We start from the raw sequence: 27251 nt of genomic DNA on the forward strand, positions 1-27251 counted from the left end.
TTCAAAACAGGCACCTTCCTGCAGAGATACAGCACAGAAGTCAAAGAATTCTACACCATTAAATTTCCACTAATAGTGAGGGGGAAAACCCCCAGTTCTCCCAAGCTAACATGGGCTCAGTTTCTTGGTCAAAATGCCTGCTCAAAACCAGTGCAGATCCAGTTCCTGTGTCTAAGGCATGAAGACTCCCAGATGTACAGACAGGGGGAGGACAACCCTTTAAGTGATTCATGAAGTGCTCCTCTTGTTGGGTAAACTGTTCTGCTTTGGATTTATTTTGAAATGTTCCTCTCCCACTTATTCCTAAATCTTCATGTTATCTAAAAATTCCTTAATTTATATATTTTGCATAGATAAGGAAGAAAAAAAAAGGGTGGTTTAAATTTAGCATGCCTCTTGTGAATTTCTGTCCTTCTCACATCAACAGATAATGTTTACTCTAGTAAACTTTGGCATAATTTAAAATAGCACTCGTCTCCAAAGTCTTGCAGATCGCCAGCATTTGGAATGTTATTCTTCAGGGAACCCATTAATTTTCACAAAAAGGTCTCAAAGGGCTGTATTAATTAACAGATCCAAGTAATCTACAAAAACTGAAATACTGCCAAAACACTCTGCATGTACTCCCAGCTCATTAAAAACGCCAAAATCCTCAGTTTAACATTAAATAATTCCCACAGGACTTGCAAAGAAGCTTACACAAGTATGGTATTTAAAAATCATTTTAAAGGCTAGGGAAATTTACTGTGATTTATTATCACAATTACACATAATAAACCTTTCAGAGCTATGGCTCTAACGTAAGTTATAACTGTTATTGTGTGATAAAGTGCTCCATCAGTATGTCCTTTCCATATGGACTTTGTGCTCCCATTCCCTCAGTCCTGCTTTTTAGAGAGCATTTTATTCAATCTGTCTGAATTATTACAGAAACAGACTCAACCTCAAACCATGATTGATCTAAAGAGGATGAAGAGCTCAAGGAGTGATACTAAGAGATGATAAAATCCAACCCTCTCCCCTCCAAGCATGACTGTGCACAGCCCAGTTCCATTTGTGTCCAAAGCCCCCAAATGCAAGGTCACACAATTCTAACCTCAAGGAGAAAATCAGGCCCAAAACCAAGCAGCTTTATTTATCTAATGTGTCAAAGATAAAACATCTTCTTTTCAAGAAAAAAAACAACCAACACAGTAAAAACAAACCTGGAGACTTAAAATCCTTGAATACTCCCAAAATGCTACATTCCATTTTCTATTCCTTGGACTCTCTTGTGACTTCACTTTTCTATGAAATATTTTCAGTCCTTCTTTTATCTACATTTGAATAAAAAGTCTTTGTATTGGTCCCTTCCCCAAATATACACTTCAGCTTGCACAGTGGAGCTATAACTGGGGTAGTGCAGACCTTGGCACAGATATTCACATGGAAAGCATGCTGAAGCACTTCATTGTCCAGTAAGTTTAAAGTCCACAGATTACCACACCTGTTGGAATGCTCCATTATGTCAGGAATGAGACACATTCTGCTGTACAATATGGAACACCTTAAATGCCTGAACCATCCACCAGAGTGGTTTTTGCTATATACATGCAACACAAAATGTGGTTGAAGGACATTTCAGTATCAAAGGCACCAATTTTCATATAAGCAATGCTAGCCTGTATGTCATTATTAGCTAGTGAATTAAACTCAGACCCCAAAACCTATTAAACCACGCATTACTGCTTCATTTTTTGAGGCACTCTGAGTTCCATGGATGTTTCCTTGCCACTAGATCAGGATACAGCATTAGAACAATATATTTTGTTTCTGTTTTTGCCCTGAATGCTCAGAAATGCAGGGAAGTCAGCTTTAGACAGAAAACTCTCCCTGATCTCAGTGGCCATCAATCTTCCTTCATTTACTGTTGTCTTGTTTGTCCTTCCTCTGCCACTGTCTCTCTCCTGAGAGGTAACTGATCAATTTAAACACTGTTCACAGCACAGAAAGAATTTTCTGGCCTCCCTGCCTCTCACAAATGCCAGCCAGGAACAATGCAGTTACTATTATGGAGTTTCTAAAGGATGTACATAGTCCCTTTCTCTGGAAGTGTCCAAGGCCAGGTTGGATGGGGCTTGGAACAACCTGGGACAGTGGAAGGTTCCCTGCCCATGGCAGGGGGTGGAACAAGATGGGCTCTAAGATCCCTTCCAACCCAAACCATTCTGTGATTCTATGATACTAATCTAGCTTGAAAAAACACACAAAACTGCACCAGAAAGATCTCCCATCATGTGAACAAGTAGTGCTGCTCATTTCTGGCTGATGGTACTTTTGCTTTTGAAAGCTGTGATATAAATATGCACATATTTTACTGAGACAGACATTTGTATAAGAAGACTACATTAAAATAGCAGTGCTTGGAGAAGCACTATAGCACTTGGCAGCATCAATTCCTGTAAAGTTTTACTGAACATCTTAAAGTTGTCTTAGAATTTGATCTATAGTTGGTTAACAGAATTATGAGGCTTCATTTCCCAGTACTTTCAACACATAACTCAAACATATGAAAAACCAAACAAATACCAAACAGAAGCATGGGGACTTCATTGATTTTAAGTTTAAAAACTCAAACATATTTCAATTCAAAGAAGCTCAAAAAGAAACTATAACTACTCTACAACAGAGATCAATAACTAAATCTGACTGGATTCATTTGCTGTGGTTACATGAGGGATAGCACACACCATTTAATAGCAATTGCATTATATCAAAATCCAGCAATGCCACAATGAGCAGGAAAACAAGAGAAGCAACACACTGACCCTAACCCACATCATCCAGATATCAAGAACGAAGGGCAAAACTTCACCTGGTAGCAAAAGATCAATTACTAACCTGAAGAGGGTGTTAAAAAATAATCAGCATTCACACACCCATTTAGTATTATGGAATTGTTAAGGTTGGAAAAATCTAAGATCACTGCCAAGGTCACTACTGCACCATGTCTCCAAGTGCCACATCCACACATCTTTTAAAGGGAAATAGAGATGGTGTGGGATGGTGATTCCACCAGCTCTCTCTCCAGTGCATAACAATCTTTCAACAAAGGAAGTTCCCTTCATAACAAAGCACAGTCTTGCTCATTTTAATACAAGAAATTACTGGAAAATATTCAAAAACCCCTCTATTTCTGAATGAGTTTTAAAATCAAAACATAAAAATAAAGCAAGATAAAAAACACTGTCTGCAGCTATATGGACAACTATAAACTATAAATTTTAATGAAACAAACTTGTTTTGTTTTGGACACCCTGTGCCTAAAGCATGCCATTTCACACACAGATGGCTTTATTTTTAAGGAAAAAAAACAAACCCAAACAAATAAATATTAACAGAAGCTTGGTCTAGAAATAGCCCTGATAAATGTAGAAACAGTTTCCAGCACTGCAATCCATTAACTTCCATGATTATGAGCTCTCACAAGGAAAAAAGGATGATCACAGTCATAGACAGACATTCACCTGGGTGACATTTTTATTTCAAATGCCAACATTTACATCCCAGGGCCTGGAAACTGAAATCTCTATCAGTTCTGTTTTGATTATAAGTTAGTTATAAATCCAGTTGTTTTGAAACAAGAAAAGAAAGAGATACAAGAAAAACTGGCAAGTCCTATTCTACCATTTAGTACCAATTAGTGTAAAATCAAAATCATGACGTTCATTTGTCTGGTTAGACAGAAGCAGTTTGTTATTCACTTTCCTCATCTGTCCTACACTGATGATTGAAAATGTTAACATGAATTTAATTATTCAGCTTAAGACTGAACTAAAAACTTCACAGATTTTCAAAGTTTAGCAGCATCTACAATTGGGATGAAGTTTTTAGAATATGCTGAGCATCCCCAAGGAAATGTAGTCATATTGTCTGAGTCTCTATAGGATAATTGGTCTTTTCTGCTACATGGATGTTTGTTTATACACCTGCAGAGTAGCTGCTGAATGCCAGATCTGAATTAGAATTTGGGGACTTATGTGATATAGAAAGTTTGTCCCTGAAGTTGAGCACAGCCCCTGAAAATTTGAGCATTAGTGAAAATATTCAAGTAAGATTATTACTGCCATACATCTGCTCCCTTTCATAGCTCCCAAATCCCTAGTTGGGGATTTCTTACTCCTTACCTGATCTGCACAGAACTTAGTGCAGGAAAAAACCACAAACCAGTGTGATCTAATTATGGTGCTCACATAGTTTTACACCAGCCCTAATTAATTATAACAGCAGCAATTAAACCCTATCCAGTAAATAAACCCATCACCATAACTCACCACTGCCATACATCTTCCAGCAGCTCCTAAGGACTTGTTCCCACAAGGACACACCCTCCCTTCTTGGCACCCAGGGGAAATAGAACAAAAGCAGCACTGCACACAATGCACAACCCCTGGATTTTATGGCATCTCCATGAAAACCAAGGGTTAAAAATCTATCACTGAATTCCTGCTACTGGTAGGATATTCCAAGTTCAGTTAATTCTAGCAAGAAATAAATATCCTGGCCAAAAATACTACTAGAAAAATGGACATCAGATACAGAAGTGAAGCTACTGAAAAGATTTTTTTTTTATAAAGGCAGACATTGGCCAAGCACTCCAAATGTATGGGTTTCTCTACTGCTTGATTTCTTAAGAAATTCTATTTGGATGGGGTTTTGTGCTGGAAATTCTCCAGGGAGATAGTTCTGAAAGATTAAGAACTGAAATCCCAAGTAGAGGAACATGGAGGGAATTGTGGTCAACAAACCTCTAAAATTCAGCTTCAGCATTCCAAGGGAAACCCACAGGAATTCACTCTTTTCTCATGAGACTTGAACATGCTTTTCAACATTTTTAAAACTTCACCTTTCAAACTGATTTCAAGTTTACTTTTTCTGTCAATCTCATTGGTTGCATAGCTCCAAGTGTGTCAATACTGACATTTTCAGAATTTACCATGAAGAAAATATTGAAATCAGAATGGAATAAACAGGAAATCATCACTAGGAGTGCTGGTATCATTCTTGTAGTTTCTCCTTCTTGCTCTTTTGCACTTAGGAATTTTTATTCAACAAGGCAGCAAGTCTGCCCACAATCTAATAATTCTTTTCCTTCTGGCCACCTATGTAGTTACTCACTCAAACAAGAGTAAATACACCTTTCTTCTTTAAATTTCTTATATTTGTCTTGATTTCTTTCAGAGACACTGCAGCTACTATAGTCCAAGTACTATGCTCATCTTAATAATTGAAAATCTCATTAAAAATATTTATACAGCAAAAAAAATCAACAGAAGATTTTTTTTTCAACTACAGCTAATAACATCCTGTAAGATAAAGCACTGATACAAGATTTCCCAGGCCACAGGGGAAATAGAGCTACACAAATGGAAACTGCCACCTTTATGCATCTCTGTGTTAGTGCTGTATCTCTAAATCACTGCAACCATAAATACCCAAAACCTTCAGTGGTTTTATGTTTGGGTTATGGAACTGGTCTACAAATGAGTGGAAGGTGATTTCAGTTTCTCTTACCCCAGCCATAAAGAATCATTAGTAAAGCAGGTTTGTAATACATGTACAACTTATCATAGGTCAGACTGAGAATAAGGGAAGACCCCAAGCATTAATAAATCAGTTTACAATTTCTACACAATATCATCAAAGAATGAAAAGTGCTTAATGGTACTAATTGCCGTGTATTAAGTTCTTTGGAAAGTAAAAATCCTCATTAAAACACAGCAAGAGCAACCCTAAATATTTCTTCAGATGATTTTTGGACATTATGCATTATTCTTGTATTTATGTAAGTTACTTCTACCTAGAATATATTTCTAATTTGGTTTTATCTTATATTTTTATTATGTTCCTCTTCCTTTCTTTCTACCACAATACCTGTACACTCTCTGGTTCTCAGGAAAACCAATCCACAATGCTCCTCACTTTCCCAGAAAACAAACCACTTATCTATGGGCTAATTGCACACATATCTTGCTGTGACTACCTACAAACTCTACTTTCTTAAAAAATCACTTTTCCCAAGGATATATATTATTTTACATGGAAAAATTCATTGCCAAGTACTAGAAAATGTAAAAAGTGGCCTATTAAGTTAAAACAAAACTTCTAACCACCCTAAAGAAAGTATTTGCTTCTTGACAAATAGTAGTTCTGAATGAGTGTTAAATATATAATAAAAATGTAAATGGATTTTAAGTTTAATAGAAAAATTCAGTATTGCGACTTCAATGAGGGTATTTTTGTGAATAATTATTTAGAATTGTATCAAAGTGAAAGAAGTCCACCCTGGATGGGCAACGAGGTTTTGAAGGAACTTAGGAATAAAAAGAGGATGCATCATCTTTGGAAGGATGGTCAAGTCTCTCAGGAAATATTTAAGGGGGTTTCTAGGGCATGTAGGAAAAAAATTAGGGAGGCCAAAGCTCTGTTTGAACTTAATTTGGCAACTTTTGTAAAGCATAATAAAAAATGTTTTTACAAATATATTAATGGCAAAATGAAGGGTAAGACCAACCTTTGCTCTTTATTGGATGAGGGAGGGAACTCAGCAGCTGCAGATGAGGAGAAGGCAGAGGTGCTTGACACCTTCTTTTCCTCAGTCTTTAGTGGAAAGTGGCTTGTCCTCAGGACAGCTGTCCTCTTGGGTTGGTAGATGGTGTCAGGGAGCAGAATGGTCCCCCTGTTGTCCAGGAGGAGGCAGGCAGAGAACTGCTGAGCCACTTGGATGTTCATAAATCTATGGGGCAGATGGGATCCAGCCAGGGTGATGAGGGAGCTGGCAGATGAGCTTGCAAAACCACTCCCCATCATTTACCAACAGTCCTGGCTCATTGGGGAGGTTCCAGATGACTGGAAACTGGCCAGTGTGACAGCCATTCACAAAAAGGGTGGGAAGGAGGATGCTGGTGATTATAGGCCAGTCAGCCTGCGCTCAGTACCTGATAAGATAATGGAGCAGTTTATGCTGAGTGTCATCACGCAGCACTTACAGGATGGCCAGGGTATCAGACCCAGCCACGTGGGTTCAGGAGGGATAGGTCTTGTTTTCTGACCAGGTGACCTGCCTAGTGGATGCAGGAAAGGCTGTGGATGTTGTGCACCTGGACTTCAGCAAGGCCTTTGGCTCTGTCTCCCACAGCATTCCCTGGAAAAGCTGCAGCCCAGGCTTGGACAGGAGCACTCTGTGCTGGGTTAGGAACAGACTGGATGCCTGGGCCCAGAGGGAGGTGGTGAACGGTGCTGCATCCAGCTGGGGGCCAGTGAGCAGTGGTGTCCCTCAGGGGTCTGTGCTGGGGCCTGTTGTGTTCAATATCTTTATTGATGACATGGATGAGGAGATTGAGTCCACCACCAGTAAATTTGCAATGACACCAAGCTGGGAGCGTGTATTGATCTGTTGGAGGGTAGAAGGGCTCTGCAGAGAGACCTGGAACTGTTGGATGGGTGGGCAGAGTCCAATAAGATGCAGTTTGGTAAATCCAAGTGCTGAGTCCTGCATTTTGGCCACAATAACCCCCTGCAGTGCTCCAGGCTGGGGACGGTGTGGCTGGACAGTGCCAGGCAGAAAGGGACCTGGGGGTGCTGGTGACAGCAGCTGAACACGAGCCAGCAGTGCCCTGGTGGCCAAGAAGGCCAGTGGCCCCTGGCCTGGATCACGAATGGTGTGGCCAGCAGGAGCAGGGAGGTCATTCTCCCCCTGTGCTCGGCACTGGTGAGGCCACACCTCGAGTGCTGTGTCCAGTTCTGGTCCCTCACTTTGGGAAGGACCTTGAGATGTTTGAGCACGTCCAGAGGAGGCAACGAGGCTGGTGAGGGGCTGGGAACACAAACCCTGTGAGGAACAGCTGAGGGAGCTGGGGTTGTTTATCCTGGAGAAAAGGAGACTCAGAGGTGTTCTTACCACTCCCTGAAAGGTGGCTGTGGGCAGGTGGGGTTGGTCTCTTTCTCCAGGCAGCAGCTGACAGAAGCAGAGGACGCAGTCTCAAGCTGCGCCAAGGGAAATATTGGCTGGATATTAGGAATTTTTTTAGGAATGGGATTTTTACAGAAAGAGTGATAAAGTAGTGGAATGGTTTGCCCAGGGAGGTGGTGGAGTCACCATCCTTGGAAGTGTTTAATAAAAGACTGGATATGGCACTCAGTGCCATGGTTTAGTTGAGGTGTTGGGGCATGGACTCGATGATCTTCAAGGTCTCTTCCAACCTTCTGATTCTGTCAAGTGTTATGACACATATTAGTCCTCTTCTAGAAATCCTAAAGTTTAGCATTCTCCTTTAAAAAAAAAAAATCCCATTATATGAATTCCCTCACGCTAATTAGTATCTTTTTAAAGCTCACAAATATACTCCTTTTCACGAAAATCTCAACACCTTTTACACACTTTGTGAGATGTATATAAGCTAACTTATTTTCAAACTGTCTTTGGATAGAATATCAGCTCATGTGACAAGTGTCAAAACCATTTATTTTACTCTTGATATATTACATCTGTTCAATATATAATTACAGAATTATAGAATATCTTGAGTTGGAAGAGACCCACCAGGATTCTCCAATCTTGCTCCTGGCCCTGCTCAGGACAGCCCAACAATCCCACCCAATGCCTGAGAGCATTGCTCACACCCATTAAATATTGAGGTTTTAGTGCATTTGGAGTCCAGAATAGTCAGATCACCACAGACTGTTTGCTTTCAGTTAAATGCTTATCAGAAAATTACTAACCCAAACTATTCAACCCTTTTCTGTCCACAGACTATTGGGAATAACAAGCAAGAGCCAAGCAATTTAGCAGAGCTGACAGCTGCCAGGCATCGCACCTTTCGCTCTACGGAGAGTACACAAGAGCCTCAATAAAGTTACAACCATATCTTTTTACATTTTTTTTTCAAACAAGTACTTCTTCTGCAAAATCTGCTCAATAACTATGAAGACAGCTAGTAAAAAGAAAATACATTCTTTCCCTCTGTTGACCCTGCCTAAAAGTTCTCCTTTTTTTCTGGTAAAGATGCTTGTTCACTAATAAAATTACAGAAATACCCAACTCTTTTCATATGTGCACCATAAAAACACAACATGCCTTGAGATTATCCTTCAGATTATTGCTGCTATGGTTTCAAAGTGCCTGCCACAGCCAAGGCCTTCCCTCAGGAGCCATAGCTCGTGGCCAGAGCTGCAGACAGAGCTAATGAGAAACAAAAAGGCTTCTAAAGACTCTGACAGCCCAAAGCTTTAGAGATGAACAGGAAAGAACATTTACCCTGCGGGGGAAGAGAGAAAGGTGGAGCCTAGGGAACCATTCACTTCCCTTCTTATTGCTGGATTAGATAGAAAAAGCTCCAAAGGAGGGTGAGAGGGTTGGAGCCAGGAGTTCTGCATTCCTACTGCCACGACACAAAGGCCTCCCAGAGCTTACCCAAGTGTGAGCCACACTGTTGTCACTGATTATTCACGGAGAGCTCACTTTTCCTCTCTATTAAACTGCATTACAGGGAGCTAAACTACATCTGACATTTTCCTCTTGAGTGCTCCCTCCACATAAACTGTGTCCAAGCTGTTAGAGAGCCTGTACAATAAGCCCCTGGAACAATGTCTCCATTAAAACATGGGCCTTAAAGCAGACAGAAATTAACTTAATTTCTATAGGAAACAGTGATACTGTGACATCAAGGGTTAAAGCTCTGAACTGTGACTCAGAGACATGAATTCAAGTCCTGGATCTTCCACTGGGGCAATCTTGCAGGAATGATTCCACAAGAGGATAATGATGTCTCACAGGACTGCTGGAGACAAGAACATGCAGTTCACACACACAGTGAATTCCTCCCAACCTCTGTAAGTGATGTGGAGTGTACCCACACTTGCAGGTTTTAGGTTTATTTGTCACTTGTTCTTTGCAGGAGGGTAAGAACTTCATGTGCAGTTTAAATACACATTTATATTACTCATAAAGGCCAGTGATAGCGAAAAAAAAAGGCGCTAATGCAAGAATTTTTCAAAAGAAAGTACTTGAGTTTTCTATATGGCAAAGAGAGATAAAAAATTTATTAACAACTTTAATTTGATGCTAAAATACTTGACAGGTTTATCTGGGAAAGTTAGATGTTTAAAATATCAGGAAAACCCTTACTGCAAGTGTACAGAATGATCTGTCAGAGTAATCCAAGCTGAGCTGCTGGGTTTTGTCCCTTGTGTCTTGGGAAATGCACTAAGTGACTTGTTAATTTTACATGTAACCATCTCTAATAGCAGTTTCTTCAAATATATTCAAAGGCTGATCAAATTGAGAGATGAAAATAAAACATGAGAATCAGGAATTTATTGTCATATATACAAGGGAGATAAAAATTAACCCAAGCTTCCACTCATACTGGTTTTGTTTTTGAAAAGATACAGAATTTGAGTATTTCAAAAGAGGCCAAATTGAGTATTTGAACATTTCAGCAAACATAAAAATCCAATTCTGCAACTCACTGTCTACCCTTCTTCAGCAGATGTGGAAACTAATAGCACATATATACTTGTGAGTATTATTAGATTTAATTTATACACACTAATGTGTGTGTTTACAGGCACCTTTTAAAACCCTCCCTTGAATATTTGTGCTCACTGATGGATGAGATCTACCCCTGAGTCTTCTTTTGTCCTGGCTGAGCAGCCCCAGCTCTCTCTGACTTTCCTCATACAAGAGATGCCTGTGTGTCATATTCCTTTAAAAGCAGGTATAATTTCTGTAGGAAAATGAAGCAGCAGCTCATATTGCTAATGCAAATCTCCAATTCACCCTGGCTACTCATGCAAGAAATCAGCATATGATGGCACAATTAAAAAGTTTTACTGTTAATGGAAAAATGTAATTTAATAAAAAAAATCTTTTCTAATGCCCTAGGAGGCAAGAGGAGGGTTTAAATAATTAGTAAGGATTTTTTTATCTCAGTGAACTCTTCAACAGGAGATTTCCTCATGAATTTTGGACTTTGAATCCTCTTTCCTACCTTGTGTTACACAAGGACACAAAGGTCCATATGACTGATCACCTCTTGGTAGACAGACCCTATTTTGCTTGGCGTTGTTCAGAGACAGAATAAAATTACATTACTTCACCAGCTCTAAGGCAACAGAGCCTTAGAGAGAGATGGAAACAAATGGGCAGAACACAGGAAAAAGGGAGACAACATTTGTCAGCCTGACAGGCAGCAGCCTCAGCAAACCATCAGGGTGACTATTGTCAGAACTCTACAGTCTACATCACAGAGAAAGATACCAAGACAGACCATGACAAAGCTGCTCTGAGATGTCAATGCAGAGCTATTGGCAAATAGGAGCAACAACAAAAAGAACTACCAAGATGTTTGCTTAAAAATCATCGTGGTACTTTTGCTACTTTCTTTACACACAATAAAAGTTCAATGTCCTGCTCTTCCCACAGGTAACTCTAAGGAAGCCAAAGTTTGGGAATGAAAGAGAAAATGGGGAGTTATGTCTAGAAAGGACTAAAACATACTACAGAGCAGGTGTCAAGTCTGACCAACAGGAACAAAACACTGTTCTTCACACTCTGCCTAATCCCACGTGCCTCACCACTTTACAAAGTAAATGGAAAACTTGGAACTCTGAAAGATTGCACATCAATACCACCCACTTAACAGCAAACCTCAGGCTGTAATTATTTCAAAATAATTTCCTTATGTCAACACGCAAAGGATTCTCTTCCCTGCATAGCTGGCTCCTCTGTGTGATGTGGATGCACATCTGTGTGCAGGTGTGTGCTCAGCTGTTAAGGAGAAAAAATGGTAAATGTGAACTGAACAGGGAAAGAGTCCAGGGTTCTGCAGTACTTTCTTACCTCCATCTCTTGGCACAAGGCTCTACAAGATTGTACCTTTAATTTCACTTACACAATTTTATGCCACAAGGCAATTTGCATGGTTCCCAAGGAGATAAGTTTTTTAAATTTTCTCTGGAATCCACTGATAAAAAATAAGGGAAAGATAGGGTAAGATATAATGATGAATTAGACCCTACTGAAAAGTTATCTATTACTGGGCCAATCAGGAAATGTGAGATAATCACTACACATTTTTTATTTGCTTTTCTTTACTATTATCTCCACCTTCCTGTTTTTACTGTGCCTAGACTGAGCATTAGCAATTTTCTATCTTTTTCTTTTACAAACTATCAAACAAGGATAAAGGATTTGAGAACATCAGGTTACATGTAAACAAGAATAATATACATTTCCTATTTATGCAAGTACACTTAGTAGGTGAAACATCTGTTTAAACCACAGAATCACAGAATCTCTAAGGTTGGAAAAGACCTCTAAAGATCAGCAAGTCCAGCCCAGCTCCAGTGTGGTTCATCACTACTCCATGTCCCCAAGTGCCACATCTACACTCCTGAACACTTCCAGGGACACTCCAGTGATTCCATCACTACCCTGGGCAGCCTGTGCTGTCAGTGCTTTCTTCTGTCAGTGAAGAAATTTTTCCTAATATCTAATCCAAATGTCCCCTGGCACCTGTATTAGGCCATATAATTACAATTCTATATATAATATGTATAAAATTATAATTCTATAGCAATTCTGATTGTAAGTGCATGAAAACAGCGACTGTCAGTGATATTTCCAACAGGATACAAGATGGGAGGGAAGGAAAAGGGAAAAGGGAAAAGGGAAAAGGGAAAAGGGAAAAGGGAAAAGGGAAAAGGGAAAAGGGAAAAAAGAAAAGAGAAAAGGAAAAAGGGAAAAGGGAAAGGAAAAAGGAAAAAGGAAAAAGGAACTATGACCTCTTAAAAAATTACCTAAAAAGCCAACATTCGTAATTTTTTCAGCTTCCTCTCGGGTACTCATCTCTCCACCATAATACCTGTCATTTTCCTGTTTTCCAATGCTATGCTAAACATTAAAAAAACACTGAATATTGTTTGTGTGGGCACCATTCTTTTTCCAAGTGAAGACAAGATAAACCACAACAGATGTAGCATTGCATGTGGTGGCTGCAGAGGTATTTTCCCTGGCAAATGATACAAAAGGTTACAGCAAAGATGCAGAAAGCAAGTGAGAAGAAAGTGGACAAGTAAGATTAAGGAAGATCCTTTAGCCACTGTAGATCCTATTTCATTACAGTGCTTCATGTAGGCACAGTAAGATTCACCAAAATATTTAAAAGGACACTGGAGCAATGTGAATTTAATGCAGAAAAGGAATGCCTATGTGATGATTTGAGAAGTGGGAATCATTCAGCTTAGCAGCAAATAAACATGGCTTCCCAAGGGATTTTTCCTCCCCCTTCACTAAGATGCATTTCAATGAATACTGATGAAGGTCTGAAGAACTAATATATGTGAGCTTGTGCAATCTGTGAATTTGGATTTGCAGGTGCTCCAGTTTCTACAGAAATGTAAAAGAACCCAGTAATACCCATATACAAACCATATTCTGCTCTGTCCTTTTGATATACTGATTCTGGTGAGAAAAATTTGTTCTCATAAGTCAACAGAATGTTTTCTATCTATCCTAGGAACTACAAGAAAAAATTAATTTTCATCTAGTGCATATGGATTTCCCCTTGTGTCTGTAAAATCAGACAGACAATTATAATTACTAGAAATACAATTAGTGAACATTCGGAATTTCTTTAGATAGGCTATTTTTATTTAATTCCCTATACAGATAATTTAATCTAAGTCATTCTTCTTTGAAAAATCTTGACTTATGCATTTAATAACCTGTTGGAAAACTAGATTTAGAACTGAATAGCTGCTGTGTCAAACTAAAAACCCAAAAAACCAAGCTGTGTGTGCCTTGGGATTGGATCCTATAGCATCTAATAAAGTATGAGCTCCATTTGCAGCTCTTCCCCCCAAAAATTTGCAGCTTCTCTTTTCCCTGAGTTCTCAGTCACCTGCAGCCAAAAGGATCCTAAAAGTGACCCTTTCTTCAACAGAGATCTGTTCTCTTGAAATACATGGGAGCCTCAGGACTTCCTGAGTCTGTTATTCCTCTGTCAAATTTGCTTGAAACTGAGCAGGGTGTTTAAAAAAATACTGTAGGAAACACCATCAAAAAAGGTAAAGCAGGCTACCATAGAGCCTTTAGCACTAACAAGAAAAATAAGACAGTCTCTCTATTCCATCACTTAAAAAGGCTGATTTTAAGATGCAGTATTCAGATAGTAAAAAATTTTTGTTTTAAGGTTTTTTTTCAGACATAGATAAATGTATAGAAACTATGCTCCCCTCCAATGTTCACAGAGACTTTTTTAAGGAAATGAAAAGTTCAGTTGCATTGTTTACATTTTTTTCAAGCACATCTTAAAACTCTTGTTCTTTACATGATTTTATATTATTTATATAAAAAGAAGCATTTCAGTTATTTTCAGAGCATTATCCCAGACTCTGATTTTCTTTAAAGGAGCATCTTTACATGAAAGTCAACATCGTATTTTCAGTATATAAAATTAAATACACACCCTCTCTGGCAGTTTTCTTTCAATATAGTTGTTCAGTATAGTTTCAGTATAGTATAGTTTCTCCAAGCAAGTTATAAAGTGTTTCCAAGTAAGTTTAAAGACATCCAATTTATTTTTATTCTAGAAAATTGCTTGCTGAAGCAGCAGAGTATCCTTAAGGTGTGATTTCCAGTTATGAATTGCAAAAAATACTTAGAATTTCTCAGCACATTAAGCATCTCTGCTAGCAATAACTAGACACACTGGATAAAAGGATCTACAGAAATGATATAAAAATGTAATTCAAGAAAGAGAAAGAAAACAAGGCATAGTCTTACTTGACCATATTTATCTGCTGCTGTTCAGCTACAAAATAATAGAAAAACTTTGTTAGAGAAGTCCTTTCCTTACTAAACCACAGCTTCTAATATTTTCAATTACATATTAAATATTTTTAGATTCACAAGTAGTTTGTAACATTCAGAAGCACTTTGCAGCTGAAACCTGACTTTCTCTGCAGGTAAAGGCAGACTTTTAACAAGGCAAACAACAGCAAGGAAATGATGACTTGACCTTCTGCAGCCTATGATAGCTTGTACTGCTGCAGCCTGGAAAGGTCACAGCTGGATGCTTATTCCACCCAATTCACCAAAAATTGTCTTCCTTCTCCAGACTGGTTTTCTTCCTGGTTTGTATTTTTTTACACACACCTGATTCTTGAACCTGGTGTCCTTCAGATAAGCCAAAGAACACATTAATATTTGGGTGGATTTGGCCTCCTCCAAGCAGCAGCAGCACAGAAATACCAGCTGCAAGTTCTCTTTTGTACTTAGAACAATATCACAATGTAATCTGGGAGAAAGTTATGCAAACCAGACAGAAACCCAAAACTGAGCATCTGGGAGACTAAGCAGGATCCTGTTCATGGAGGCCAAAGGTCACAGCACTGCAGTAGTAATTTACTGCAAAATGTGGACAGTCACCAAAAGCAAGTGTATGTGACCTCTGCATTGTAAGTATTAAATGTAAAAAGATTTATCTTTTAAATTCTTTCAAAAATATATTCAAACTTAGTCAATGTGTCAGAATTGTCAGAACTTTACTAGGAACTTCTACTTTTTAAAAAAATACTTTTAGGTTCATTCTTCCTCAGCTGTAGCTAGCAAGCCCTGAAATGTCATTGTTTACAAGCCAATCTAAATTTAAACTCTTCTGATTTTTGACCCAGGGGAATAAACTGCAATCAAATACAAATTGCAAAAATATTCAGCACTATAATTCAGTTTCCTGGAACCTGAGTTTACAGTCATCTCAGGTTTCTGTTTTTATATCTACTAACCAAATCCCACCTTTCCTACATAAAAGATAAATTTCTATCTGTAAACAGTTCTGCCCAAGTGTTTTACTATATTTATGCTCCCACTGCATTTCATGATCAGTTTTTGCACTTTCACATCCTTCAGAGAGGACATCCCCTTGACTACTGCTGGTAATTCTTCAGATATTTCCTTACAGTAAATGCTTCTTGATGACCTGTTGAAAAATAAAACTCCACATGTACATAATAAAATTAATCTACTGTTCACGGTTCCTACCAGCTCACTGCGAAGTCGTGCACCTTCAAAATGCTGCTCAGTTGATACTGTCCAGATTTCAGGGGCTGAGTGTGTTCTTTGGCATGCTCAAAGAATGGGGTCCCTTCATGATCAACAGGGAACTCTGAATCCTGTAGAAAACCAAAATTATTAATTCTCAGAAATCCTGCATAACTTCACACAACTTATCTATATATATTACTATTTTGAAAAACCAAATTTATCTTATTTTTCCACTCTGTTTTTTCTCCCCTATTCGATTTTCATAATTTTTTAAATCGCTGTTGTCCTGATTTTATTAATTTTTGATACATATTATTAAAGCTCACTGCAGGCAGAACAGTTGAACACTAATCACTAATTCTTTTCAAATTATATCACTATTTAACTGGCCTGACATAAAACACAGGACTAGAAAGGGTAAATATCAAATATCAAACCCCTCGGCAAGATTACTGGCATGAGTTATTTCCCATTTTTCCATGCCCTATTTATTTTCTATCCCTGTTTTCCATGGGAGGTTAGCTCCATGAGTTGCATCCAGAGGCAAAGGTGCTGTATTCTTCAAAAGGCCTTTCTTCTAAGTATAATGCAATAAAAAGTCAAAATACGTGTACCTAATTTATACAGCCTCATTTTCCATTGGTGTGGTTTAAGATATTTCCTAAGATTAATCAGCAGACTAGGAGATTACTAGCTCTAATTAACCAAACTAAGTATCTTTATTAAAAATAGATTGCCATTAAAGAATGTGAGGAGGGTAACTGTGCACAATGTATCTTAAGGACTGCACCAGTCATTACAAAACCACTTCCCAATATGCCACAGTTTGCTAAAGATCTGGCTGATGGTTACTGTTTGCAGCATTTTAGGACATCCTGCTGTGAGAAGCTTTAAAGGAGACTGAAATCACTGTACTCTTTAAAATGCCCATCAAACACTAAGATTAAAGAGGGAATAAAATCACTGTATTTTAATATGAAAACACACACACACAGCAGGGATAACCACTAAGTCTTTTTAATATTTGTTTGCACTAAACTTGATAGCAGCCATCCTGTTTCCTGATGATTTCAGGAATGAGCATAAAGCAAAACTCCCAACTACAAAGTAGCAAAAGAGTATCTGTTTGTCTTCAATTTCAGAAGCTCTACACACTGAATTGTCCTGCAAGAGTGCTATTAACCCAAGCCAAATTTATGAAGAACATTAAGCTTAGATGATGCAATGACTTTATGATCAGTTTGAGCACATCTATTCCAGACACAAGACCTGGAAGATATTTTCCAGTGGACTGTGGCTTCAATAGCAGGCACAGCCTAACAAAACCACTCTAAAATCCATGGAAAAGTAGAGACTTTCAATATCTGACTAATATCAGACAACAGTCTTTCTTTTCTGACTGGGGAGGAAGACAGAATCTGGAAATCATGGAGAGCAAATGATCAAAGTCATCCTTTGCTTAACACAGATACTAGCAAGATACCTACCTTTGGAAAAATCAAAAGTAATAAATATGGAATATTCAGAATTGGAAAATAAATATGTCAAGTACAAATACATAAAGATTACTTTAACCTGGCATTGTTAATCCAGCGAGGAATGTGTTTGTGGCTAATGTTCCACATTTTAATACAACTGCATATCAAGTTCTGACTGTGTCCCAGCTATAATATTCTTGAAGATCTCTGAATGAAGAGAAATCCATAGATTTTGCAAGTTTAGGAACAATTATGATACTTATTATACACACACACACTAAAATGAGTAAAGATATTAACTAAAGATATGTGTCAGTACCTCTATGCAACTCTTGGAAGCTTTCTGTACTCCTTGTCGTACAAAGTTCTACCTTTCAAGATTTATAAATTTGAACAACTCTGATTATAGCATAACAAAGGCATAAAATCAGCATTCTTTTTGCAAATTGTTCTCATTCACTTTTTGGAACACAACCAGTGAATAAACACTACCAGAGTTACTCATTTCAGAGTGAAACAACCCTAGGAAAGACAAGGCTCTCTGAATAGAAGAGATAGGAAGTCTTGCATTCTTCAGTAGGAAAAAATCCCCAGATACTACACTTCAGGAGATAATGCTGTAAATGATTGCTGTAACATTAAAAAAACATAGTAATAAGAGAATAATATAAAAATATTAGTTCTCCTATAACTTTGTTGTGAGGATCTGAAATATTTCTGGAAGTGTAGCTTTTCCACTATTTGAAGAGGTAATCCTGTATTCTACCAGGGCAGGAGACATGGCCTCAGCTGAGATAATTCATACCTATGGCTCCCACTGGCATCAATAGTGGTCTCATTTGTCATAGCCAGAACAAATGCTGATTTCAATAGCTCCCCAGGGAGCACCAGGTAGAAGTCACAGTGTGACTTTTTTCCCCAGACACAAATATTTCTCACTGTGGAATAAATGGGGTATCATTATCCTAAAATTTGCTACAATAGAACTGTTCAATAACACTTATACAAAGATATCTCCTCTCCCCTAACAGATTTAGGCAATCCAGTTTCATTATTTAATCCTTATTCTATTATTTCCAATTGTTAAATCCTAAGGGTAAAAGAGAATCCATTACACAAGTTCAGACCTTGCATAACAAGGCTTGTGAAACTTTTAGAGGCATTGACTGCAAAATCTTGATGTTCCTTCAGCATGTGCAAGCCAAAATTCAGGAAAACATCCTGAGTGCTAAGAAGCCAAAGCAATACTGTGGTTTTGTTCACTCCTTTATCTGCTATGTATGGGTCATTTGCACCATGACAAAAATAAACACGTACCAAGCTTCTCTCTTCTTTTTATCCATATAAAAGAGGAAGCACTTCCTCTTATACCCATATTTTATATACCCATTAAAACACTGCACTTCCTGCCTGTGACATTAAATATCCTATTACTGTATCATCAAAGACAAGGAACAGAACATTCAAAAGAGTGTCCTAGGAAAAATCTCTATCAACCAAAACCCTTCTGAATGCACATCCTCAGTCACTGACCAGGGTAAATGGTACCTGGTCCCTGACCAAACTGTCCCTTTGACAGTATACTCCCTCTGTTATCTAAAGTCACAGGTGCAACTATCAGCCTCTCACAAAAAGTTGCCATGACTCTTGGGCTATTTACACACAGTATTTCCATAGCTGTCTAAAATATCAGAAGACAGAAGGCTACAGAAGTCAGGATTGTGTGAAGTCATAAAGGCATATCATGCCTTAAGACCTCACAGGTTCATGTACAAAAAACAAACCAGAAGAGAGGAACTTGTCTTTTGTTTGTTGGGGATTTTTTGGTTGCATTTCTTTTTCTTTTAATTTAAGAACCTGAACCATAAGAGGATTCAGTGATTTTCCCCAGATCAAGCCGAAATTCTCTAGGACAGCTTGCAAACTGTATCTTCTGAGTCTCAAACCATTCCTCAATTTCCCCTTATAAGATAAAAAACCTTGTCTTCATGCAAACTGTCATGCAATCAAGAAAATTTACCCTTAAAGCTATTAGAAATATCTCTTTTTTGTCCTTTCTTAAATTTTTCCAGTAAGACTTCCAATAGCAGGGCTCTTCAGAGCAAGTCTACAGCTTTCTTTTTCCTCAAGAAAGACACAAGAGAGACATTTGTCAAAACATACAGAAGGCAATGAATAGATAAGTGGAACTGATGTAAATCATTTCAGAGCTGGGAAAAATGTAGTAGAGTTTAATAGAAAACATCCAAATCAGTTTGTCTAAATCACAGCTTGGCCTTGTCTGTATCATTATTACAGGTGGTGTTAAGTTGTTCCTTAGTCAGATGTTAAAAAATGAAGTCAATTGAAGAAGCAGCTTCACTCTGAAATACTTTAATTCCAAAAGAAAAATAGAGCAATCTTAAGCAAGGCAAAGCCCATCAGACAGCAAATTAGTGAGTGATCACTGTCTTTCAGTGAGGGAGGAGAAGGAGCAACCTTTTCTTTTTGCAAAAATTAATGACCATTATCATCAGTAGTTCCAAACTGAAAGCTGTTAAGGTCATTCTAAGACTGGAGTTCACCCATGCACAAGGAGCACAGTCACAGGTGCTGGTGCATCCATACGTTCAATTTAAAAAGCAAATACTGAATACTTTTTAAGAAATGTCAAACAATGAAAATTAAGTTCCTCTTAGGGCGTAGTCACTGTCTGTGTCCAAGACTCAGCAAGACAGCCTAACTTGCATCCCTAAATCTTTTCAAGGAAATATTCTATTCTCAATTCTCACCCAAGAATCAACATTGTCTCTGTTTTTCTATTTTTTCTGTCCTCTCAGCAGCTCCATTTTGAAGCACTTGAGGTAGGCGGCTCTACCTAGGAAGGAACCAAATGCTAAGCAGGAAAGTATTAAACTAATATTAAAAGCTTTGATGCAAGAGTGACAGAAAATTGACACCTAGTATAGTAGCTGAGCATGATTTTAGTTTGTTTTCATATTTCTTGTAACTGAAGGGACAGGGTATCCATTTCTAGCAGAGTATAAAGAAATGAAGGTGTGTCATTCACCCACATCAGTGAAACAGTCAGTAGGCACTGCTGTACAACTAACACTGAAACAACTCAATTTCAAAATGCTCCAGTGTCTATAGTAACCATAATACAACACATTCACACATTATTTTATTATGTTAATCATAATCACAATTATTTTATAAACATCTGAAATGTAAGGAAAGGAAGTTGAAAGCAGTAGCAGGAGAGTGTAGTAAAACTTTTATTGCCTGCTCCATCTTGCTTGGCTTGCTAATAAAATCCATAAAACTCAGCTACAAAGGTTGTGGCCACATAACTCCTCCTTACTCAGTTTATAACCCTGACATTTTTTTTCTTTTTTTAATAAAATAAACATGAAGATAATATGTAATAGGTAGTAAAAGCCAGATTAATTAAAAAAAGGCAACAGTAAAACTGTTCTGTCTTCAAATTCAGGGCTAGTGTAGGTATTCAGACAGTTTGTGAACTGGTGCTAACACTAAATTTGCACTTGAAATTGCTCCTGACAATGTCAGTTTTAAGGCTCTGCCACATCAAGTCAAGCCATTGCCTGTGCAATAAAAAACTAGAAAGCTCTACTACTCAATGTCTAACTGTGCCACAGACACTCAATCACTTTTGGACTAGAGCTCTCATTAGCACTCATTGATAAATACACTGCAATTATTTTCTACTGTCAAAAGGATAAACTTCAAGCTGCTGCACTTCACTGCTTTTGTTTCTTTTACTGCAGCTATTAAAACAAGATTTGATTAGCCAGATATAATTAATAATCAGAGAGGTTTGAAAAACTAAGAGGAAGATAACAATTACAGAAAGATCCCTCACTGGAAGTAGTTTTCTTCCAGTTTTCAGCACTAGGGCTTGTTTAACTTTATCACCACTATTTCAGAAAGTAACAGTATAAAATGAAAAAATTTACTCTATGCCAAACATACTGCTCAACACTAAAGAAATAAAACTACTGCAATGTTTTAGCTTCTGCTCAAACTTTAACAGCTCCTTGCAAATGCCCCAGTAAATCACATTTCTCAGTTTAAAGCAACACAGCTGTGGCTGATGCTGTTAAGGATGAACATGACACTCCAGTGTGGAGACTGGAACATGATCTGTGTGCTAGAGGCACCAGCCCAGTGAGCTGCCCAGAGGACTCACAGCTTGGAGTCATAGGACAAGCCTGGAAGCGTCCAAGGCCAGGCTGGATGGGGCTTGGAGCAACCTGGTCTAGTGCAAGGTGTCCCTGATCATGGCAGGGCATGGAATGAGATGAGTTTTAAGGTCCCTTCCAACCCAAACCCTTCTGGGACTCTGTGACCAGAGAGCCACAGAACAGCTCCTTGAGCCTTGCTCAGACTGACTATAGAAGAGGAGTAGGTTTAAAATGCTCTGCACCCACACTGAGTGGAAGACAAAAGCTTAAGCTTTATAGAGATGAACAAATAATTTCTCCAGAGAAGGAACAACCCTTAAAAAACCTCCAACATTCCTTGAGCACCCATTCTGTGTTCAAAAGGATATCTCTGCTGTACAGAAATACCCCATGTAGCCTTCTTCCAACACCTCTACCATCTCAGCTACATCATCAAGTGTATTTCAACCCCTTCTTTTGATTACTCTTCTCTGTCACAGCAAATTGCATGACCAGTCTCTGCTGAGTCAACAAGATGAGTGAAGAGTCAAAGTAAATTATTCCAGAACATGAATGTACAGTAATTGTGTGCTAAGTTCAGTTACAGTTCCAACAAAGTGATATAATGATCATCAAACTTTTAATTTACTACTCCCTCATGGTGGGAATTGAGCTTAATACATGCAATTGAAATTAATTTCTTAATTTAAAATTATTACAACTCTAAGATACAAAGTCTATACTAGTACTGATATGTCCAGATTTTAAATACCTACTTCTGGTTACCATTAACAGCAGTTGTGAATGTAAGTTTATCACATGTGAAAAGATAAATCCAGTATTATTTTACTGCTAGTTATTTCCAGTTTGCCACCCTGATTCTCATCATCATCTCATCACCACATTGTAACAACAGAACACGTTCCTGTGTGGTTTTCAAAACAGCATTACATATCTCACAGGTAATTAAACAATCTGTTCATACAATAGAGATGTACACAGAGCTACGTATATAACTTCATCTTGCTTAAACAACTGCAAACACTGTGACAAAACTCAGCTTGATCATTTTGCAAGGAGAAGTAAAAGAACATCTATGAAAATGCTGCAATAAATTATCAAGATATGAGGCATGCAGTCGATTTTCATGGCAGTTTTCTAAGTCACAAATAACCATGTGCTATTCCCAAAGATGTTCCCTATCCCTTCCTTTAAAAGGCCTATATTTGGAAAAAAGAAAAAGAAAAAAAAAAATCACTAAATTTATGACCAATGTTAAAATAAACAACAGTGCAATAAAATATAGAAACCTCTTCCAATTATAATTTTATTTTGTAGATTTAAATTTTGATTATGGTGCAATTAAACATCAGCAATATTTTAAGCTATAGCAGCACTTGCTGCATATGCCACATAATCCATCATGTTAAAGAGGCAATGCTGATTAAATGACAGACATCAAGTTACTTCAGTTTTCTGACATACTCCAAAATACATTGCAATATTATCTTTTTATATATATATATTTTAAATTTTTGTAGTGATTAATGTGAATTTTTTCTACCACAGAAGTATCCCACTGTAGAATCAGCTATGAAATCCAGATGCTATCTTGATTTTCTCCAAGAAAACATCAGTACAACCAATACAAGACTATCCATTCATCCACAGATGTTCCAGAGGACAACTCAGCTGAATTCATTTTGATTTGATTCCTAAAACATGTACTGTGAAAGACTGTAGAAAAGCTGTTTTTTTTTAAATTTCTTTCTACCTGATCCCACTTGCACCTCTAACAAGAAAAAATATCTGCTCCCAAAGGCTCTCCTACCATTAATAATATCCAAACATAGATGCTAAGGGTGCAAATAAGATCTAATTTCTGCTGTTCTTTTATTAATTTTCCAAATATTAAGAAACAAGTTTTATTTTTCCTGAAATTACTGTTCTGTTTCTCATGCACTGTCGGGAAGCTCTGAAACTGTGTTTACATTCTCAGTAGCCTGGATACACTAATTTCTGCCAGGGCCAAAATACCCACTGTAATCATCTCAATAACTATTATAAGGCACCCAGGGTTTACAGAGGTCCATACATCACTACAATGAACGGGTAAACACACTCAGGGGCCATTAGTTATTGATTTATTTGTAATTATGCCTTACAGATGCCGTCCATGCTCCCCCCTCTTGGCTGTTCATCATTCTGACTCCATTTCAGGACAGCCAGTAACCATTATCCCAAGCTCCACATAATGAGAAATAATGAAAACAATGCCGTAAGAGTACTCTGACATGCAGGTACAAAGCTATCAGCTTGTCAATACTGCAGAGAAATGGATTCTTTATTATAAAGAGCTAATTAATTGATTACTGTACTTGTAAGCAATAAGTACTTTATCAAACAGTGATAAAGCTGGTTATCTATCACTGTTAACCACCAGAAATATTTTCAGCACTGCAGGAAGTGGATACAGCAGAACATAAAAGAGGTACTGCCAGGCTGACTTCACAAACATGCCAGTAGTGAAACTGCAACTGGTAAAAAGTGCCTTAAGGTGTGATGAAGTCACTCTGCTCTAGATTCAGCAAGGCAGATTATGAAACCAGAGCCAAAATGTCTGTAATTGATTTTGGACCACATAAAATCCAGGCCTCTGCACTTCCTTGAACTAAATTTCTACTTGAGCTGGACACAGCTTTAAAAAAATCCATTATTTAGAAATTGTCGATTTTTTCAAGACTGAAGGACTGACTGTAACTGCCAGTACGTTTGTGAAATGCCTAACTACATTCTCTATTAAAAAGCAACTGTATTTCTAACCCACAATGTCCTTAGATCCAATTTTCATCTACTAAATTCTATTATTCTTCTGTCTGCTAAGTAAACACTGCTATTAAGAGTACATTTTGTCCCTTTTGTCACAGTCAGTGATGAAGAATGCCCTGATTAAGCCTGTTCTAGTTGAAGATTACCCTGCTCATTGCAGAGGGATGGACTAAATGACCTTCAAAGGTCCCTTCAAAGCCAAACTATTCTGTGATTCTGTGAACTTTAAAAGCAAAGTAAAAAAGTATATTTTTGTTTCTCTTTTGTTTACCAAGTGATCCAGACTTCCCCTCCTCATTTTCTTGGTCTCTTCATGGTAAAAGACCTCACCAGTGTGTCATTTGAAAAATTTATCAGTAACTCTAACTCAAACACAAATCAGATTTGTAAGATTCTTTTTTTTACCACAAGTCATATATGAAAATGCTAAATAGTTTATGAGGAAAAAAAAAATCTCTGAATACATTTGATTATTCTCCATTTAAGGCTTCATGTCAGACTTGAACATATTAGTGACATTATTTACATTGATTTTGTACAATTCCACAGCTGTATCTTCTACAATCATGGGATAATTTGTATTGATAATAGTGCTCATTATTTCTAGTTTTCAGTTCTATTATTTTGTTTCTCTGTTTCTAGAGTCACTTTTTACATCTTAAATACAGTTTTGAAAGTAACCACAGATTGCTGGCACAATCCCCCTGCAACAATTTCTTACAAAGGAAGTAGACAAAAAACCAGAAGAAGTTTATCACCACCTGACTCCCAAGTTACAAAATTGAAACACTGAGCTTTCAAGTGGGATAGCAGAAACTACAAGTTTTTATTCAATTCTTGAAACCTAGCCCATGTACTCTCAATAGAAAGGCAATTTGTTCATGTGAGTTAGGACAGATGGCATGGGGACCTAAAATTAATTTACTCTGAAAAACAGCAATTGTTTACCCAATGGATCTGTTCTTTTTCTGTATTCAACATCATATATCCTTAGTAAGAATGTAAGTAGCAGTTTATATTGCTTTTTATTACCATTAGCCCCTCAAACCCACACAAGTTTGAGATGGAACTAGGGGCTATTTTGTCTTTTTTTTTTTTTTTTTTGGTCTCTGTCCAAACCTGTTCATATACAGAAGTTCTCTGCTCCATCCTCTCTGGCCAAGACAGCAGGAATATCTAAAATCAATTCTCCCCAGCTGTTCATCCCTGGACAGATTCAAGACAACTTGCAATTTCATTCTAAATTTAGGCACTTGGGCACTGCCATAACAGCTGCAAAGCTTTTATTGGAGATGTCAAATTTCACTCACCGATAGCTGCAGCACAGGGTGAGTGTGAAGAATGTCCTTTACTAATTTTTAAGACTGCTATATATCAATATTTCTGTGTGGACTCAGAGGGTGATGGTACAGCCAGGATTGAGACACAAGTGGGTAAAACCTCACAGAATTCACTGGCCACAGTTTTCAGCCTGATGCTTGAAGAGACACCACCAGAAATCTACAACAGAAATACCCAGAAAAAAAATTACCATTTGTTCACAGGCTGCACCCCCCATTCTAATTCATGGGCCATTACTAGAGATAACTCTGGATAAAATAATTTGAGGAAAACTAAAGACAATCTGGAGGTAAGAGGAGTGAGATGCTAGTGGAAAAAGCAGCCTTAGAAGCAAACACTCCAAGGAATTTTGAAGCAGGGCCTAGCAGCATAAAAAATCAGTTTAAAGTAAAATCAAATAAGTAAATGCTGCAAACAAGGCATACCTCCCAGCTTTTTATGAAAGTACACTTTCAATTTATTTTAACCAGCCTCATATCTTAAATTATTACTTTTGTTTCCTCCATCTACTCCTCTAGCAAAGGCTGCTTCTTCTAACTTTCCCAACTCTTGAGAACTTACAGAGCTTCGAACCCATCCTTGATCCCTGATTCCCTGCCCATACAATTATGCCTAACTGCCCTTTGAATGTGCCTGAGCAGGGAGGATTCTCTCTTACCCACTGCAGTAACACACACAGAAATGTAATTAATACTAAACCTGAATTTCACTCCAACTTGCATTGTACAAAATAAACTATTTTAATAAAAGTCCAGGTCCTACCTCATCTTCATGGCACCTTTCTCTGTGATTTAGGGGAAGTTTTAGGGTAACAATTCACCTTAACACATTCCTCTTTAGAACTAACCCAAGTGGAAAGGAGTAGGCAAATTACATTTCCCTTGCAATGTTCTCCCTGTATCAGAAATCCTATCATTCTTTGTTGATTTCACAACACACAAATTCCACTACCCCTTTCCACACACAATTAACTTGCCTTTTTCCCCCCTCTACTATCTGTCCTCTAAAACTCTAAATAATTATCTTCTCTCCCCTTATTTATGATCTAGAATCTGTATCATTCTTTCTTGACTTGCAGTTCAGAGTCATCTGCCATGTTCTTACTGAACTTTCACTCATTTCCTTTCCAGCTTCCATGCATTCCTAGGTACTTATATGCTGTGTAGAAAATTCTGTGGAACATAATTATTCCAATTATGCACAAAGAGATAACCTGCACTGCCACCTTTCCTGTTTTAAGTCCCACTCCCACTAGCATGCATTTCAAAGTGATCTGCCTCACCTGTCAGCTCCTTCTTCAAACTTTCATTTCTACCCTCAGTTGTCACATAAACACCTCATTTGTTGTTC

The 27251-nt window shown here is 37.9% G+C and overlaps 1 protein-coding gene across 4 annotated transcripts in view; it reads right to left on the reverse strand.

Annotated features, from left to right (window-relative positions):
- Positions 1–27251, reverse strand: part of SPAG16 (sperm associated antigen 16) — a 358732-nt gene that overhangs the window by 292757 nt on the left and 38724 nt on the right. For all 4 annotated transcript variants that reach the window (XM_023930625.2, XM_086896301.1, XM_086896300.1 and 1 more), the window contains exon 10: positions 16085–16215. In XM_023930625.2, the coding sequence (XP_023786393.2) occupies positions 16085–16215 (131 nt within the window). The remainder of the gene's footprint in view (positions 1–16084; positions 16216–27251) is intronic.

This window comes from Cyanistes caeruleus, chromosome 7, assembly GCF_971803275.1.
Source record: "Cyanistes caeruleus chromosome 7, bCyaCae1.hap1.1, whole genome shotgun sequence".
Lineage (NCBI taxonomy): Eukaryota > Metazoa > Chordata > Aves > Passeriformes > Paridae > Cyanistes > Cyanistes caeruleus.